General features: G+C 39.7%; 1 protein-coding gene across 9 annotated transcripts in view; it reads left to right on the plus strand.

The window, feature by feature from the left end:
* Positions 1-20,883, plus strand: part of LOC139222766 (receptor-type tyrosine-protein phosphatase delta-like) — a 195,457-nt gene that overhangs the window by 123,659 nt on the left and 50,915 nt on the right. For all 9 annotated transcript variants that reach the window (XM_070854619.1, XM_070854621.1, XM_070854622.1 and 6 more), the window contains 2 exons: positions 2,358-2,503; positions 4,458-4,599. In XM_070854619.1, the coding sequence (XP_070710720.1) occupies positions 2,358-2,503; positions 4,458-4,599 (288 nt within the window). The remainder of the gene's footprint in view (positions 1-2,357; positions 2,504-4,457; positions 4,600-20,883) is intronic.

Here is a 20,883-nt window from a genome sequence, read left to right on the forward strand (position 1 = left end):
TGATCTCCCGTACATGTCGTAGCAGTCTATCACAGCCAGCGTAGGGAGACGCACCGAGCCGTAATGGATGGCCCTGGAGCAAAAACAGCCCCAATAGCATATCAATTACCCATCAGCACCTTCTTGGCTGAATGCCAATGTGCACCACACCCCAGCCAAGTCAATGAGATAACGTGCAAATGCAGATATAATGGTGCTTTTTGCTGCGTACAAATTACACAGTGTCAACTCTGCTGCCCACCTGTCGGATCTGTCAGCCGGTGAATGAGAGATTCTGAGAAGTGTGTGCATTTGTGGGGATTTGTTAATGTGTGTGTGCATGTCATGAGGCAATCAAGTGATTTCCCAGACTCATTTGCCCAGTGGAAGCCCAGCTGCTTGCCTGTTTATCTGTTCGCCCTTTTGATTGCTGACCACACATCTTATGTCACCTCTCTACGAATCCTGCAGGTTAATTTGTCGCTCACTCACAGTGCTGTGCTGCTGCTGGGCAGTACAATCTGGGAGGGGAAATCAGTTTGCACGCAGGCACATGAACAAGCACAATCACACATTCTCACACACACAGATGAGGTGATTTAGATGGTTGGCATTACTACAGCTGTGTGGCCCCTAATGGCCTGCTGAAGTGATTGATAAAAGGCAAACAGTTGCTCTGCAGGCGGACAGATGGAGATACACCTCCCACTGAAGCTGGCACTCAAGCTTCAGAGGAAAATACTAAGGGGGTCTGCCTTAGCACTATGACATTATTGCTATTGAAATTAGTCTTGATCATCATGATAAAGCTAGAATGTAAATCTCACAATCAAAACCTCATCAAGGAAAGACGGGTTCCTTTGATTACTTATCACTTTCATGTGTTTTGATTTTTCGGCGGTTGAAATGGAAACGCTATCTCATGAGCAGGAACTGATTGTCTTAGAGGGAAAAAAGGGAACACAGAACTCAATTCTTTGAATTGAAAGTAAGTAGAGAATTGCAATAGCTGACAAAGGCAGAAATATATTGGGGAATGATTTTACTTGACAAACTGTAATTCTAAAAGTCAAACTCTCGTGGAGATCAGTCTACACAAATGTTATTGTACAGTGTAGTAAAGCCACTATTGTACATGGGAAAGTGCATGCCATGTCCGCACAAAGCAAACACTGTTCCACATTGCTATTCTCTCACCTCCACTCCCCTGCATTTTTAGCATTTTTATCCTCATTGCCTTTACACTTGACTTGTTGTGCTGAATTGAGGGACCAATTAGGAGCAACAGAATGCTCACATCACCGATCAGAGCATTGAGAGGACCATATCAGGTGCGTGTCTCATTTGCGTGGGGCACAGCTACTGTTCCAATTGCTGGTTTTCTAAAGATTCGTGCTGTCTTCTGCTGAACTGACAGACAAGCCTCTGTTTCTCTGCAACTGTTGTCGTTAGAAAATGTTAGCCTATGTCATTAGAAAAACTGAATGTCCACATGATCCATGTCCAGTGGAACACCATGTGAACAGTGAGACAGGCAACCTCTTGTTAAGACAGGTGACTTTCATGTTGAATGACATGCTAAGACCAGTTTTGATCCTTTTGTACAAATTAAAAGGAAGTGCTGAATGATCTAAACTTAATGTTTTTCTTCCTTCAAAACAACCTCTTACCCACACGTCTGTAGTGGCATTAAAAATGAGTTACTAGAAAACACCTCATTAGATATTACAAAGCAGAGTTTAGAAAAAAATAGTAGTTATTTCCTTTATTGCCTTCTTTGAGGAGTGTGTTGTGAACAAAACAATCTATATGAGCAGTTTCTATATCTGTCTATATTGTCAGAAATAGAAGAGGAAATCTTTTTTACAGATGTTTGCAGCCTTGACACAGTTGCTACTCTTTTTCAGTCTAAATAACTGACATCCAAACCCCAAATTCGTGTAAGATTTCTAAACAAATCAAACATCAAGTATATAATCTTTTCACTAGTGGTTGATCTTACTTTTTTCCCCACAAAAATGTGTCCTTTTATCCAAGAATTCCTCCCTAAAAAGCCTCAGTTATCCTGTGGAGGAGATTTAGTGGAAATACTTCCAGGGTCAAGATAAAATGTTTTGTTCACTTTGCTCCCAAGACCTCTGTCTTTTAGCTGATCTCAGACACTGATCATCTGTTTCCACTTGCACAATAAAGTCAGTACAATCTCTTGTCTTGACCTCCAAAGACAATCCTCTTAACAGCCACATGCTGAAATCTGCAACTTTGTTACTTTCTTGTGCGCTGGGCTTGATAAGGGAGATTAATTGCTCTGTCTGCTATGCTTAGCATGCTCAGTAACTATTTTTGTTATCTTTTATTCCATTTCTGTCTCTCTCCAGCACCACCAAAGTTTTTAAGAACCCCCAATGACCAAACAGGCGTGCAAGGAGGCGTGGCGTCCTTCATCTGCCAAGCTACAGGAGATCCACGGCCGAAAATTGTGTGGAACAAGAAGGGGAAGAAAGTCAGCAACCAGAGATTTGAGGTATTAGGTCTATTGTTCTGATGTAAAATGCTCGACAAAATTGGAATGCTTCAGCACTGCTTTGGCTCTGCTTGCACATAATCCATCGCGCCAAGCCCCGCTCGCTTGCTTTTCGCCCTGACTTGCCACCACGCATTAGCAGGCTCTAATAATCATGCTGGCCAGGCTTTTAAACATGCTTGAGTTTTAATGAGCAAGTATACAAAAGATCTGGGGACAGATTCGTAATTAAATAAGAGACAAGAAAAGAGCAATTGGATAGAAGAAAAAACTACTTGTGGTGTGACCCAGATACCTACATTAGCATCATGCCACATTTGCCAGCTTTATGCAAAGTGAAAGGGGAAGTAGAGCTTTCACTTCGAAATATCCTTTTGCTTTGTGGCATCTTTATCTAAATGCATGTCCTACCTCCTTCTTTTGGCTGAAGCTTTGATTTCTGGTCAGCTTTAATCTGCACTAGGGCTCAATACCCATGAGAAATAACATATCATCGCAGAACACTGATAAGATTTCTATTAATTTCTGTGTCAGTCCTCGGGACAATCATGGTGTCACTTTTTTCCCCCTCTGCTCTAGTTGCCATATTTGCTTGCTACTGCACAGCAGCAATGGCTTAACAGCTTGGAGACCTCTCCCGCATCATCTTGGTGCCTCGTAACCACAGAAATCTAATCTTATCAGAGTTCATCGCGTTTGCATTGCACATTGTGCTGAATGCTAACATGCTAGTTTCCATTTTCTCATTGCCTCACAGGGCATGCTGACTGCAGTGTTTCTGTGCCCATTCATATAACAAAAACCCATTTCCTTTTAGAAGACTCACAACTTATCTTCTAATTTGTTGTCTGGCTTTGACTTAGAAAGGAGGCCGTTTCTTACCATCACCTGCTGTCAGCTTGAATGCCAACACCGCTGTATTGCTTGGCCAATGAAATGTTGAAGTGTATTGTTAACTAACACATGCACAGATATGTTGTGAACTTTAAAAATGTTTGTAGGCCTCTGTATGTATGTGTGTGTGTGTGTGTGTGTGTGTGTGTGTGTGTGTGTGTGTGTGTGTGTGTGTGTGCGTGTGTGTGAGAAGCAGAGGTCTCAGGTCTATCTTTATTGAAATCTACCTCTATGCTTAAAAGAGATTGAGTTATGACACAGGGCTTTCTAAAATCAGTGAGTATACAATATGTAGCATGCAAAAATAGCTGAATAAGCTACGACAAACACCTGTTTGTGAGCATTTTATGTGTCGTTCGTCCAATACAGTCAGTCTTGTCTTTTGTACCACAATTTCACCTCATGGTACAACTGTCCGTAACCGTTTATCAAGCCACTTTTAACTGTTTGTGCTTGTTTCTGTCCCATTGACACAATCCAGTGTGATGCATTTTCAAGGGATAGAATGTTAACTTTAAGAGTGGGACATATTCAGATTTAAATTTAACTGTACAACCCGTTAACCGAGCAAAAATGTTCTGACCAAGATAAAATTCCCCATTCTTAAAGTTAGTCAGCCGCATCAATTACTTTACTAATTTTTACCAATTAATACACAACGTTAAACTATACATCAGATCTACTTAATTTACTAGATGACAGCACGTCTGAACACATAGCAAATGGATCTAGTAAATATCTACAATGGTACCCCTAAAAAAAACAAAATAATTATATGCTCAGTACTTACATGTTATCTAAAAGCTTTAGAGTACTGCACAGATCATGAAGTTACTTTTTCTACATGTTAAGCCTATAACCAGGATATTCACAAATTAACATAAAATCACCAGGGTTCAACGTAAGGTAGGCTTTTGTTTCTGTCTCAGGAAGCACATTGTGTCAATCACCATCAGTCTTGTTAGCCAAATGTCCTCGACACTGTTTTTCTGCAGAAGGTCCCTCACCCATTGTGAACAAAAAAATCTCCTGTAACATATCCTGTCTCTCGCACCTGCAGGTGATTGAGTTCGACGACGGCTCTGGTTCAGTGCTAAGAATTCAACCATTGCGCACGCCCCGAGATGAAGCCATATATGAATGCGTCGCCTCCAACAGTGTTGGAGAGACGAGCGCTACCACCAGACTCACTGTTTTACGTGGTAGGTCCTTTCTCAAAACCTCCCTCGACCCCCATCCCCACCATCCACCCAAAAAAAAAAAGACACACACACACACACACCACTAACATGCCCCTTTTCTCCCTGCTAACTCAGGTAAGCTTGCACTTACTTGTTTTATGTCTCTTTTCTTTGTTTCTCACTGTCACACCCAATTGGAGACTCTGGTTACACTCACGTTGTGAATTCTAACTTGATAAGATTTAGTCCATTAGCCATTTAGCCAAGTAAGTTTCCCTTTCTAAGTGACTTAAGTCATTTGCATACAGATTCCTGACACAATAATTAAGATGCCAGTTAAATTATGCAAATAGCCATCCATTCCTAGCCTGTGGTGGTTTAATGGAAAAGCTCAGCAATAATTTTCAAATCAGTCATTTTTCATCTCTGCACTTCAGCTTTGATATTCATTTTTCTATGCAGAAAATAAAGCAGGGTATTCTCATGATTAACAAGCATGTATCATTTATACAGTAGTATCCTAGATGCGGGTTCTCCCAATGTCAGTATCTTTCAGTGACCAGTGGCTGATAATAGCCAGCACTCCTCTACACAAACATGTGTAACAAACCAGATGGGAAAGGTCAGCCACTTTGTTTACTTCCAGTGAGCTGTGAGAATAAAAGTCAGATGTCAAATATCAAGTTGGTTGACAGTGCTTCTTCTATAATAAGCACTGAGCAAAATTTTTATCTTGATTACACACAACATTCCATTCAAAGGTAAATATGTGGTGGCCCTGAGCTCAAAAGGCTGCATAATATCTTTCTAAAACATGACTTGTTTGGTTGTGAATGGAGAAAATGGCTTTAGAAAAAGCCTTGGGCTGCCTGAATGAGGTGTGCTCCATTATGTGCCACAATTACACAACATGGCAAATGAGTTCCTATTGAGAGAGGTGCTTCCATCCTATAGAAAAAAATCCTGGCTCTGTGAGTCTCTGAAGCCCCCCCCTGCTTCTTATCTCACCAATGAGCCAACAAAAGGCCCTTTGCACTGTCTCCAGAGGCCGACTGAAAGAGAAAGGTGGCACGTTCATATGCAGCTCTGTTCTGTTTACTCTGGAGCACAAAGTGAGTCTGTATGTGTGTGTGTGCGCGCATGCTCTCACATGCAATATTGTGCACATTTCCTGTTCACTGCTGCCCTGTCTCTATCTCTGTTTTTTCCCATCACACGTACACGCACACATGCGCGCACGCACACACACACACACACACACACACACACACACACACACACCAATAGATAGCTGAGGAACAGGTATAGAGGCTGCTCTTCCTGGCTCCACAGCCTAGCATTAGCATGTTTATTACCATTTCCATTTTGCTCTTCTGCTCTCTCTCCTTTCCCATCAATGTATTGAAGGTGAGTAGAGGCCTATCACGGACGAAAAAAATAGAAAGACAGGAAAAAGCTTTTTCTTTCTCAGCTTTGGTGCAAATAAAAAGCAGTGCTTCCTGCCCTCACATTCCCTCCCATGGATACATATAAACCCAAAATACTAGCATTGTGAATGATTCAGGTAATAATCTGCAAGATGTTTATATAAATATATGTTCATTTCACCACCCTCTGTTACCATTTGCTATAGCACAACAGGGATTCAACCTATATCCAGTTCGAGGACTTACATTCATGAGACATTTGGTGTCTGGTAGGTCTTGGCAAGGAAATGTATTGTTCCGCACAATAGTACATTTAAAAAGCAAATAATAAACAAAAGAACTGAATAAATATATTGCACACTGATAGTAATTCTAGCTTGGCAAAGTAAAGATGAAAATCAGATGTAAAGAATAAGAAAAGGGCATCACAATTCTGGTCACAATCAAGGATATCAAGGATTACCATAATTACATAAACTCTAGCTACCTATTTAATTTGAGTCTTTTATTCCACAGCTATAATTTCAACATTGTAGACATCCATAATACAGACAAACCTATTTCGTCCCGACTTAAAGATGACTTTCTCAGGAAGCTGGGAGTAAGATGACGCACTGCATTGCGAGGGCAACGTACTGTATGAGTAAATTGAGGTAACTTAAGGTAGCACAAGGTTGCCTCATGGATACATTATATATTATTTAGGAGACCAAAAAGCCTCCTCCTTCTAAAACTACTCCGTAGAGTACAATAAATACAGCACTGTTAGTTTGCTACTCATCGTTCCACATGACATAAACTGCAGTTTGAAAAATGCAACTCCACATTTTTTACGTCTGGTCTCTCACCACGACTAGCAAAAAATTATTTCTCTCATCCTTTGGCCCTTTCAGTGAAGAAATACTAAACTTGCATGCAAGTATGTGATGCAGGATTTGAGCGATAAATAAATAAGCAAACAAAGATAAGTGATACTACGCCAGGCCTAATACATATAAAGTGACTGTTCGTTTAGTTCATTTGGGCTCCAATGGTCTGTGGAAACGACTGCAAAGCATCTGTTGTGGGAAGCACGCCACAGGGGGGGATGCCTAATTCCATGAAGGAAAAGCACATTGTTGTAATTGCCACGGTATGAGGAGAGGGGATTCGAGGTGACAAATCCAAGTATTGGAGGATATTAGTATTCGGATGGGCCTCTAACTTGATGGGAAGCGCCATTAGTAATGAACTTCCAGGCTTAGAGACACGATTTGCATGAAAGGCGAACCCTGAAACATAATGATGTTCCAAGCCAAATCTGCCAGTCCACGGCATGAGGTACAGTTTTGCTTAGTGCACTTTTTGTGCTCTCCGTTTTGATTAACTACGAGTTGACCTGTCTCATATGTGACTCATGTCTTTGAATTAAGGTCGTCTTGATTTGCTTTGTAATTGAGAATGACAGAGAAGGATTGATAATTTAAGAAACAGCACGTTGTGGATGTCATGGCTGGAATATAATTTCAGTGGAGTGGCATTTGATCTCATTTATGGATATGCCTCCATAAGATATTTTCGTCTACACATGTATTCATAGTGAGCCTGTCACAAGAATATCTGTCACTAAACAATGTTAGACTTTGAAGCATAAGTGAACAGAAGAAATACCCCAAAATGGATCCAAAGCACCTCACAGGGTCCAAACTCTTAGCTTGCAGTACTTCCTGCAGAATGATGTGTGGATTTGAGTGCGGCAGTTCATGATTCAGGCATGATTAAGGATTTATATTGCATCTTCATACTCCCATTATGCTGTCAACAGCCATTTCCTGTGCCCCACACACAAGTGTGCAAACTTATGCAGCTGTGCACAACTTGACAGTGGGAGCGGAAAATGGGAAGTCGCTCTCCTGTGACGAAAAAACAGAATGCATCATTTCCATTTGTATGGAATGGTGCAGTGGCACAGTCAAAGCCGTGTAGCTGAGATGGATCTTTCCACATACAATGAAAGGGCTCCTACATGATCAGTGATTATTCATAGACAATGTATGCACTCCACTCTTTGTCACTGCTATGAGAAAAATGGTCTCCACACTTAATGAAAGACACCAAAAGCTGCCTAATTTATATTCCAAGCCTGATTAACTGAAATCCATAAAATATTGGTCAAAATAACCTGCCTGCATAGCAGAGACGTAGAAAAATAGTACAGTGACTGATTATTTAAAATTTACCTCAATGCTTATTCCTAACCATCGTTTTTCCATCTGTATACTCGCACCATTTTCTCAATGCATAATGCCTTGTTTCTAACAAGTACAGAGCGAGAGATGAACAAAAGCTGGTCTGCATGCTCAAATTGCTTAGCAAGATAAACGCTGTGTCAGCTGTCTTGGACTGACGGACCAAGGGATGCAGTGGGGATGAAGCAAGTGACCATTGTAAAATTACTGTGCTTGTGATTGGTGGCTTGAGTAGGGGGACAGCAGTTACCATACAATTCTCCGGTTTAATAAAATATATATATATATATATATATAATATTTTTTCCTACCACCAAAAATGGTGCGGTGGAAACATGTTGACTCACTGTAGGAGTTTAACTCTGTTGAATATAAAACGAAAATATTCTAAATTACTTGGAACAGCATTTTTAGATTTGATGGAATTGTACAACCCAAGTGGTCGGTCCACTGTGAAGCACAGTTGATACAGATTTATTCACTTATAGTGTTAAGGACTATTAAACTTCAATTTTCTTGTCACAGTGTAATAGTGTTTCAGAAGATTTTCAGATTTACCTGGTTTTCCATCTAAATAAGTACTTATTGTTATTTTCAGCACATTTTCCTCAGAAACTGACATGCTTTTTCTCCCTCTCAGCTTAGCATACTGTGGCAAGTGTGCAGCTTACTTAACAGAATCAGTTATCTGCATGTTCATTAGATGTTTCATAAAATATCCATATCCAATATCCAATATCCAAGTAGAGGTATTGCTTGGGATTTGGCCAATACAGACTTGATGCAACTCTACCATGTACCCCAACTTCACTCTCATAAGCCACAACAATGGAGCATACAGTGACAAATTATTCATTATTGTAATTAAAAAGATGGAGTTGACTGTCCACACAGAAACTTCTTGTCTCAGAAAAAAAGAAAATCACCCCACCCACACTCGCCTGTATCATACTGCATGGTTAATCGTAGGAGCCAATCAGTATCTGTGTAGTATGCAGGATGATTTAAGACAAAACCGCTGCCAACAAGATGGATGATAGACTTTATAGTGTGGATAGTGTGTGAGAAAACATCTGCTGGAGCAACAAAGGCACTACTTGGACTGCACCGTGAACATGATAGATAACTCTGCACATGTTGTGGCTCTGTATTTGTTTTAATAAAAGCAAACACAGCCTCCTGAATTAATAATTATTGATTCAGACAAATGAGGAATTCTCTCTTTTTTCGTTTTTTTCCACCTCGCTGGCTTTAGATGCCACTGTTCTCCACAGTGACCTCACAGCACTGGCAGTGTAATTAGGTGAGGAGTGATTTTAAAATGCAAATTGTTCCTCACATTTGATGGAAGCACACCTCCATAACAGTAAACACACAAACTATGGTAAAGAAAGGTTAGACATTTCAAAAATGTGCCTTGCTGCTCTGATCATAAAGGTATATAAATGTAGACATGCATATGCAGTAAATATATTTAGTAATTTGTTATTAAATCCATTATGTGGTATGTCAAAGTACACAAAAATAAACATTGAGGCTTCACTTGCAAGTTTAGTTACATGCTAACATTTCATACATCCTCTAGATATGTCAAGACAATCATTAGATCAATCATTTTGTTCAGAATCTTTCAGATTTTCAAATTGTTATCTTATTTCAACATGATACATTTCCATCCCAATTTGTGCACATCAAGAGATACACTATATGGCAGCAATATATAAAATACATTTTACTGGCTAGACAGGGTAGGACGCAAGGTCATGAAACAAGGACTATGCAAGTCTGAGCCAGGTAGTTGAGGGGTGCTAATGTTAGTAGCTTTGATCCTAGCTGCACTCAAAAGTCATTTTCTGGTAGATTAATTGGCTACTGCGGGGTCATCGTTAATGCACCTAATGATCTTGAGAAACTTTTCAAGCTGTACAAAGCTACTTGCTAATTACAACCAAACAACTTTGGACTGAGAAAAAGTGATGTGGCAAGGATTGATTTTTGGGTGTAATTAGTTGTCTATACATTATTACATTCAGTACAGCAAAGACAAGTGCAGTGACTAATTAGATGTTTTATGGCTGCATGACAGGAAAAGGAGACAAAACCTTACATATTCTCATCGCAAGTTTCATCAGCTTTAAGCCCAGCTGTCAAATCTCAAAACATGTGGTCTCAATATAGTAATTTCCACAATAAAATAATGCCACCCACCGCTTGCTGTGACACCCATCGTCTCCCACAGTCACTTTTGGGGTGAATGCCTGTCTGTTAAATTTGAAAAGCCTGATATAGCCCCATTTTCCATTAGGGCTCTTTGAGAGGCAAGAGGTCCTCTCTGCAGGATGTTAGCAAGCATGAATAATCTCTATACTCCCCCGCTTTTATGTATATCAATAATTGAAATGGCAGGTGCTAGGTTTTCCCTTTCTTAGGAGAGAGTGAACTTGTATGAAGTCGGTTTCCTTAGACATTTATCCCGCATGTCTCCCAGAGTACTCGTCTGAATCTAATGATACTATGTTCGAATGGAAGAGTCCCGGGCCGTGACCCATAAAGATATCTGGCACTGTCATGCACAAAATGCTAAAAGTGATTAAAGTTCAGAGGATTTCGTGGAAGCATCCTGACAGCTGGAATGGGATACTTTCTTGCTAGTGAAGTAATATACACCTCCACATACAAACATTAACAGTACCATACAGTCTTTTATTTTCCTTTTACAGACTTCTGTAAGTACACAAATGATATGCCCCACGACAATCCAAGCCATGATATTAGAAACGCCTGTTTGATCAAACTGACCTGCCTGCCTCTGAATGTATAGTCCATGAAGGTTAATGAAGCAACTCAGTGTCTTACAGTTTTGCCTTGCGTCATTTTTCCTGTCTGGTAGGAAGACTCACCTGGTTGCTGATATTCTCCTGAGCCCCTGCTGGCTTTGGCCTTTATCAGCTTCCCCTGAAAAGGCAAAATTAATAATAAGTCAATTTTATATGACAATCAATGTTGGTACACAAACATGTTTTTACTTAATAAAACTTTGAAACACAAAACGTCATATAGTCATTCAAACTTGGCAGTAAGAGGGTAAATATATGATGGATAAGCCTAAAACATAAAAGCAGAACAGATGCCTGGCAGAATGTGCGTCAAAGTGACAGGAGTGTCGTAGAAATGCACGTGTTGCTAAGGAGAAGGTAGTGTGAGGTTGTTTATATATTCCTTGCCACGTCGTCTTTATTTGCGAATGCTCAATGCACTCAAGAGGATCAAATGAGGGTTGATGGACTGTTAAGAAAAGCTAAAAAAGAACTATAAAAAGAGGAGGCTTTCTAAGGTGTGTGAGTGAGAATAAGCAACATGCATTTTAGCATTGTTTGGCAAATAGCTCAAAGCATTGTCAAATAGCCGTCTCCTTCTTCCTTAGAGTATTACTAATAATAAAAGAAAAAATGCTGATGGCAGATAAGATGGCAAGAGCAGAAGTTTTTTTTTTCTTTCCCCAACTCTAAATAAATGGGGCACTGTTTTCTGAAGTAAATGGAATCATTGCTCAAGGTAACAACCAACAAATGGAATATGCAAAGTGAAATCCTGAAGAGGGTGGGAGAGAGACAGAAGGCAAGGGAGGCGGGAGACAGACAAAGACAGATCGAGGGAGGCTCTAACATCTAGACTCTAACATCAGGCATCTTTTAAAGTCTTAAAGTCTTACTGGATCGTGGCAGATGAAGTCAGCCAGTGAGGAAAATGCAAAAGACAATGGGAGTGTGAAAGAAAGACATGATTGTAGGTAAAATATGTCTTGAAATCTCTCTTTCTTCCTCTCCACCTCCCCCCTAGGTGATCTTTACTCAGAACAGTACATCTGGCTGAGCTAACGTGTAGCCTGTAAAGCAAGGGGCGGAGGGGGGGGGGCATCTGAGCGTAAATGGAGCTTTGTGCTTGGCTTCCTGCCTGCCTTGCTGCCTGCCCAGCCAGGCCTGTAGAGAAAGGCCCCCTCTCCGCCCTTCCTGCTTCATCTCTCCTTTTCATCTCCCTCTTTACCCATCCATTTTAGCACTAACCCTAAGGGGCATCCGACACTAACACTCACTCTCTGCTTTCATTCTCTTCCTCCCACTCCCTTTGCTTATGTTGTAAATGGAGGAATATCACAGCTAATCCGTCATGTTTATGAATGACATGGGGCCTAGGGAGAGTTGGGGCGCCTTGCCAGAAGTGCCGTACATCTCTGTTGCATGCCCTCTGCTTGGCTGATCCAATCTGCCCCAGCAGCGATGGCCATAAAAAATGTCTATGGGGGATGGCAGGCTTGGAGGAACATTAGGCAGGGTCATTTTAAAGCATAACTCCAACAATTTCTGACCTGGATCCTATTTCCCCACCACGGCCTTTCAAAGTCCAACCAAATCCCCAACAACTGTTTCTCTATGGAGCTCCCTTCACGCAGGTGTAAGGCCTTTCAATATGGTCCGAAAGGTAATAGTGGACACTCATTATTCGAAGCCTAGCGAGATCCACAAATGAGATTAGTGTTTAAATATTGTACTTTTTTTTTTTTATAAAAATGATGTACCATGACACCAGTATGTTGAGTTCTCCAACGTCATTCAGAATGAGAAATGCACCTTTATTGTTCACCTGTGAAGGTTTTTCTTGGCGACAGAGGCCCAATGATTAATTGATTGACTCTACAATGGTTTCCTCATAATCTCATGCATTAGGCGAGGGTTTTAATGACAAATAAGCAGCATTCAATTAATTATACAATCTCAAAGGGGATTTATGGAAGAAACAATCAGTACAGGGCAAAGGGGGAGAGGATGCTATTTTTCACCAAGACAGAGTGCCATGAACCGAGGGTTACGAAAGCTTTCTACACCTTCACCTTCCTTCTCCTATGTTTTGTGCCAACATTCATCATCACAGAGTTTGAAGGAATACACTGGATAGTATTTTACAACCCATTCCTATTTTTGCTCCTTTAGGCACCTAGGGTAAAATAAAATTTTAGTGAATACTAGACGGTCATTGTCTGCCCTCAGGGTTTAGCAGTTTTTCTCAAAGAGTGTATTTGTTCACCAAATTACTGAACTACCTTTTAGAGGTACCAAACAAGTAAGACGTAATACCTCTTTGTGCTGGAGTGGGCCTATTTCTCTGAAAACTCTATTACAGAAAATTGGAATTAGCTGTTTAAGCCAACAGTGGCACATTCACAGTAATATTCATTAGCATGCTTCTATACCTGTTGAATCAACTAATGAAGTAAACCAAAGCATTTTTGTCGTCAGCCCAGCTTCACTCATACTGCTAATTTTTGTTGCACTGAAGTACCTAATTCTTCACTACAAACAACACCGCATACTAGGTAACTTTTGCAAAACTATGCCACTAATGTGATACTTTTCTGAAAGCCCTGGTGTGGGTACACCATGTAGTTGCTTTTTGTATCTAACATGTAAACTGCTGTACATGACAATCGTTTTTCGTTATCTTTCACTTTAAAATCAGACACCTTCATATCTACGAGTTGATTTTAAATGACAGACGTTTCTCTGTAAAAACAGGGCCTTAAGGCACACAAGAATTAGAGTGGCCACTGACAGAATCCTGTTTCTAAGTTATCCACTTCATTGATTTTATTATGAAGTTTGAAACTTACATTTGTATCTTTGGTGGGGATAAATGAATAGCAAACATGAACTCTCCTGCACTCTGCAGGATACGAGAGGATTAGTTCTGACCTGTGAGTCTTGCAGACACATTTGTAAACCTAAACTGTAAAGCAGTCATGCCTTGCCACTTAACATTTTCTCATATCAGCTTGTCTTAGGCTTTGGAACAGAAAGAACAGTGGCCCCAAGCATATAATTTAGGATGTACTCTCACATTTGAGCTCCTCAGGAGTCTTTTCCAGTCTGGGCAATCATAAAAACCACATCAGTCTAGATACATGCCATGTTTTAAACAATTTGAAGGTTGACTCTGAGTTCACTTGCCTGTGAACCCTTAAAAAACAACTCAGGAAGGTGAATTTCAGATTTGTCCCCCACCACACACTAGTGTGTATCCTATTAATCGGAACTGCTGAGCATTTTGTTTTCCATTATTGGATTAGTTAAGCAATATCTACCTTGTGCAGGTGCCAGGAGGCTTATTTGGGAAATCTGGCTCAAAGGAAGCTCTAGGGGAAAACCTAATCTTATTTAGACTGGACAACATATGTGCCAAACACCACTGGGATGTATCAACGAGATAAATATAGGCTTTAGATCCTCTGAGGGCATTTAGGGAAAATTTCTGACTTCGTCATTTCTTCTTTTTTGCTCTGCAATGATGCACATGTGTTTTTATACTCTGCGTGTTTGTCTGACTTGTTGCCCTCCAAATTAATGGTTATATCTGCCACTCATGAATCATATTTTACACTGCTAATGTTAAGGGTTGTTGCTTACACTTGCATCTTAACTATCCCAAGTATCCTACCCATGGCAGTTCAAAAACATCCATATGCTGACAACAATGCCAAAGCATGTGTGCAAAAGTAATTGTCAAAAGGTTGTCTAGGTCTATGTGCTGTAGCTCTGTAGGGCAAGTCATTATCATAAGTACAAAATAAGTTAAGACCAGAAATAATATAACATTTATAAGCAAATTCATGTGTTTTGGTGAAACTAGGACATGAGAGATACAAGTTAGACAAACTATTTAAAACATCCCAGTCACATGGTCAAACATTAATGTGGGAAGTTTCACCTCTTCGCAAGTTTATGGGCAGAATGATGGATGGGGTGTTGAGTAAAGCAACTCTGTCTGAGTCCAAGTTTGAGATAGTTTAACCAAGCTGCAGGTAGCTGATAAAGCAAAGGGTGGGCTCAGATTTAGAACCTGTCAATCATTAGGCACTAGATTGTAAAGGTACACCTTTTTACCACAGCATAAAGTGTACCTTGTAAGTAGAGCAAGGAAATCAACAACAACGTGGGTGAAAGTGTTGAAATATTAGAGAGAAGGAAAGAGAAAAATAGAGCAGATGCCGTCATAGAATTGGCACAAAATGGATTTGCTGTCTGTCTTTGTTAATCAAGAGCTCTTACGTTTGGTTGAGTAATTTTGTTTGTGTGAAAACAAAAGCATAATTAACAGTTCCCTCTCCCGTGCCAAAGGAAAAAAAAATAATTGAATACGTCAGTTGAACAGGAGCCGAACAGAACATTTTGTTGAAGAGGATTCAGGTCGTCTCTGAACGGATGTATTAACTAGGCTTGCGACAAATTTTTTGAGAACTGTAAACAAATTATAATGGACAATGTTTCTGTGTTATTGTGTTCCTAATCAACAACCTCTTTTGAAAAAAAAAAAAAAAAAAAAGTTTATACCACAAAGACCAAATGTCTGCTATGAGAGACGCTTGGTTAAATATAGTTTATATATGTGTCTATCAAGATTTTATTTTCTATGATCTTACTGCACTGCAAGAAGCCTGTCATCCTTCACCTTAAATTATATGCATGTAATTCTTTTCCTTATTAATTACCTTTCACTAGTTTATAAAACACCAAGTTCTAATTCAATCTAGGTCAGCTAATGCATTGGGAAGCCATGACACAAGCCAATTCCAAATGGAGTCCTTGTGAGTAGCAAGAGTGCTGTATGATTAACATGATTAGCACTCTAACCCTGCTAAATTCTTCTATCTTCTTTCTCACTTCTTTTGGATTTTTGAGTGTGGAAAGAGCTTTAATCAGTGTCCCTCAACTTGAAATTATATGCTATGGTGTGGTGGGAAAAATGGCTTTGGCTCAGGCTGCTGAGAAAAATAAGCAGTGCTGTCACACTCCATGGGTAATGTTTTGCTCTGGTCTTTTTGTGCTGGCTGAAATCTTATCTGGGGAGGGGTAGCGAGAATCAGATTGATTCCTTAACTGGGCAAAAATAAGCTTTAGGGCAGAGGGAAAAGGAGTGTAAAATGTAAGTGTCATACTTGAAGACATCTGCCCCAAATTCCCACACTTCCATAATCCAACATCTTTGGTGAGAACAGATTCCCAAATAACAATACGTCCTGACACACACTTTTCTCCACCACACTGCCACAGCAAGTGACCTGTGACAGTCTCTTTGAGGAGATTATATCCACTAAAATACATCCAACAAATATATCTTATTATGGCCTGCAGGGATTTTCCCTGAAGAATAACCTCAATCGTGGGGTGAAAAGTCTTGTTCCGCTTGGGAAGAAAAAGGTCGAGCTGAATCCAGTTCTTGTGCAGCAACCACGGAACTAAAGCCAGAATGTGACCGGAAAGCTTTATGTTTTTATAGATATACTTGGAAAGTCTGGTGCAATGAATTTTCTCCTCAAATTCCTTTGTACTTATTGGGTAATGTTGGAGCCAAATGTGATTTCAGTGACATAAAATAGTTCCCACTTCTCACTTAATTAGACTTTATCAGATTTACACTCAATTTTATGAACATCTTATTGCTTTTGTGTTACTACACTTTGAAGAATGCCATTCATTCTATAATATCACATTACATTTTTTTATGCCATAGCCCACGATGTAAATGTCAATCACTATTACGGATAAGATGTCAAACCTGCTCAACTTGAAGCTGTAAACCTACGTAAGCACATTCAGCATACTATCAGTGCCTGGCAACACCAAGTCACTAAGTAATTGCGTTGTTCAAAACCTGTGCTCTGTGTATAGTTGATCATTCACCAAATGAAAAGACTGTCATGACAGTAAAAAGTGGTAGGTGGACAGTAGGTGCAATACTTGAGGAACATACTTTTAATTTGGTTTCTGTAGGGTGTCCCACAGATGTCAACATTTGATCAAACTCCAGCCTTAGTTTTACCGTCTGATTCCACCATCTTTATAATGAATTCCACTCAATAGATGTAACTGCATTAGTCCTGTAATACCTTGTAAACATCACATCAGACTGCACATACACACAAGTGCCTTGCTGTAGCACTAACTGAGCAAACATGTAAACAGTAACAAATTACATTTGAATGGCGCCTTTATCTGTTGAGACTCAATTAGGCTTATTTAATTAGAGCCTAAACAAGGAGGATATTACTTGAGTTTGTCACTCAAGCCATTACATCACACTAGGTGAGAAGTTTACTTTGAACAGAGGGTGTGAGTGTATGTATATTGGTAGCAACTGTAGTATGACGACAAATTGTGCTGAATTTATGCTGCTCTCAAACAGCATTTCAAAAACTGGAATGGCCACTGTTGTCATACAAGGCAAATGTGATTTCACTTGTGCTCGTATTTTGTATGAGTGATCAATAGATATAATCTGCTAATGGGTCGAGTTTATGTTCAGTGGCCTTATGTCTTCAGTAAAAATCTGCTCACTGAGGTACTTTTTGAGCCAATGTCCTTTTTATACTCCTCCCATACTTGGCACCACACACTCATATGGCCTGATAGCCTGGCAGTGGCTAATGTGTGCAAATTGTCATTGGGAGTCTTTTTATATCAAGCACCAGTGCTCAGCACTTCTGTAGAAGGTGACTTCAGCATTTCTCTCCCTTCCATCTCATTTAGTGTGTAGATCCATTGTTGAATATACAGTATGGGTCTGTAAAGCAGAAACTGCCCTTGTCTTAGCCTGTCCTTGAGATTGCAGTTCTCAGCGAGGTAGATTAAGGAAGCAGGGAAAATCTGTAAGAACCTTTTTTTCTGTTAATTTCACCTTTCAGCTTTGACTTTCATATACTGAACAGGGTAGCTTGGTGCAGTATGTTCAAGTCATACAGCATTTAGTATATTAACCCCAAAACGCACATTCAAAACTAAATGCATTACAAGCACACCAAACTGTTCAAGTTTCCAGTCCTATCAGGATGCAGTCAGAGTTCCTAAACAGGTAATGAAGTAGATCCTTGCAGATATGTTATGTATCCACAATTCAAAAAACAACCTCTTGACTATTGGCAGAACTGCAAGGAGAGCACATGGGATTCATTAATTATTCAATCTTTACATTTAACACATTGTCAGTAACCCAACTTCTTTAAAAACGTATGACAAATTTGTCGGGGCTTAAATTAAATAATGATTAATCTGATTTCCTTTGGTCTCTTGGTCTTGTAAAGAAAAATGCTGCAGCAGCTCTGTTGATGTGAGTTGTTAATCACAGAACGAGCTGGCAAATGTGTTCAATTTCCCTCCGTTTATTTACTATCACAGTGGTAATTCCCTTTGTCTAGTAAATGAGGGTGTAGCTGAGGGTTGCAAGGAGCTTGAGAACGTTTATTATTCTTTTTTTTATTTTTATCTTAATCTCAAGTTTTATGCAAGAAAAGTTTTAGGATGCCTCACTGTTGATGTCATGACTTTGTGGCCATTCTAGATGAGCACGAGTGCACAAAGCAGCTGTAAAATACATTTCAAGGCAAGAATGCATTCAAAAGGCCAGAAACCTTTGTAACAGATCATTAATTTTAAATGCACAGCCTGGAGTCATATCAGCTTCCTGCACTGGAGTTATGGGCTTGCATCATGTAACATACACATTCTATAGGAGAGGGAAGATGGGTTTAGTGAAAGTGCCCTTTGTCCCTTTGACCCAGCCTCAATTTTATGGGTTTTTCTCACAATTTTAGTGTTGTCAATCAGTTGTTCTATAATTCTGACATAAATATGATGGTGTTACTGTCTTACTATGTTACAGGATCCTAATTTTGAAAAGCGATATTGTTGACCTTGGCCTCGGCATTTATCATTTAAAATGAATGTTGTCCCACACCCTCTTTTTTCTCCTTAAAAACAAGGGACATTGCATACTGCGTCATGAGAACGATTCTGACTTCTTAAAGGACAGCTAAATTATGATCTCTTGAGCACTGTGTTTTAGAATACATTGCAATTTCACAGGAGTTGCTTTTTATTTCGCATGGATTGTCACATCCAATTACAATATTCAACACGCATCCATGCTCCTAGGCTTGCTTCTGGCTATTGTGTTTGATCAGGTATACTTTTGACTCCTGTAGAATCGACTAATTGTCTGTTCGACCTTGAACAGGCTGAAGGGAGCTTGGACAGGAGCTACCTTGTACAATTAATCCCCCCCACCCTCCCTGTCTTTCTTCATTTGAATGAGCAACTTTTAAAGTGCAGCCTCTCAAATTAGACTATTCTGTTCCTTGATGGATGTTAACGTGGTGCTTTTAGAAAGGATAAGTTTTTACAACAAACCTTTTTTTCTGTTTTGCTCTTGTTCATGCATGGTCTTTATGCCGTGTGTTCCTTCTGGAGAATGCACTTGTCCTTAAATTTTAAATTGGCAAATTGTAGGGTGAGAAATTGTACGTGTGAATGTGCATGCAAAAAAACACATGAATGTGCTCATGTAAATGATAGCCACACTACATTATTTTGTACACATTTGCACCATTTTATAAACTTTTTTACCATTTTGATTCATGGTGAGTTCTTGAAGCCTTTCATATTAACATCTAAAATTTATGGAACATATTATTCTGACTGTAAAGCATATATCACATATATATATATATATTACAAAATCAAGTTTACAAGAAAAAGGGACATCATTTGGGGCATTTCCAAATGTTTTATCCTAGAATTGATTCTGTCTTCCAGCTTAACTTAACTGCTTTGACTATGGTGTTCAATAAATATGGCCACTTTGTGAATTGACCAAGTGGTTATTGTTTTAATGAGCACCACATCAATTTTGTGCAAACCCAGTGCCAAATACCTACAAACTTTTAACAAGAGTAAAGCCAGAGCATCTCTCATTACTTTAATGGATACTGAAAGGGATAAAAGATAACATATATATATTAAACTTCCATGTCAAGGACTTAAAGTGATGAACCATATATGGATGCATGGGTCAAGATGTCCTGCATAACTAACAGTGCGCAACTGCCAAGAAAATGACCAGTGTTGAAAGCACGGTTTATATAGGATTGGAATTAATTAAACCAATTTAAGACTAAAGAGAGTGCAACAAAAATACATTTCCATCACTGTCAAAATACGTCAGGTCAGGCAGGGACACAGAGTTGCATCGGAAAGTTTTGCAGTTCAGTCTGAAGTCACTCATTTGTAATACAGTCTCTTTCTGAGAAGATTTATCCATCGAGGTGGTTTCTCATGCCAGATACCCAAAAGCATTGTTGGAAGGCAGCCATGATTGTCGTTTGGCTGTGTGAAGGCTACGGCATCTCAAAGCTGTTTCCAGACTGATGTCTCCTCATGAAAATTTAATGAAGAAAGTGTCTCCAAAAAGGTGCCGTTTACGAGAGCAACGGAAGACACTAATTAGCCGTATCACAGCAGGAGAAGGAAAACTTAAAGGTGCACATAAACCTCATTGGCATTCAGACTGAGCAGGTCTTGTTTTGCAGATTAACACTTAGCTAACATTGCAGAGAGGCAGACATTTTGCATATGGGGTTCTCATGGTGTATAGAATATTCCACTCTGCGCCTTCTCAAAGAGCATCACTTGCTGCATGCCAAAATACTTCCTGTTTAGAGCGGTGAGCTTCAGACAAACTTGCTCTAGACCTCTGCTTTGCTAAAAGAAAAATGTTTGGAGCAAGGAGCAATGCAAGTTATCTTCTCAGCAGATCGCAGCAAGACA

This window comes from Pempheris klunzingeri, chromosome 23, assembly GCF_042242105.1.
Source record: "Pempheris klunzingeri isolate RE-2024b chromosome 23, fPemKlu1.hap1, whole genome shotgun sequence".
NCBI lineage: Eukaryota > Metazoa > Chordata > Actinopteri > Acropomatiformes > Pempheridae > Pempheris > Pempheris klunzingeri.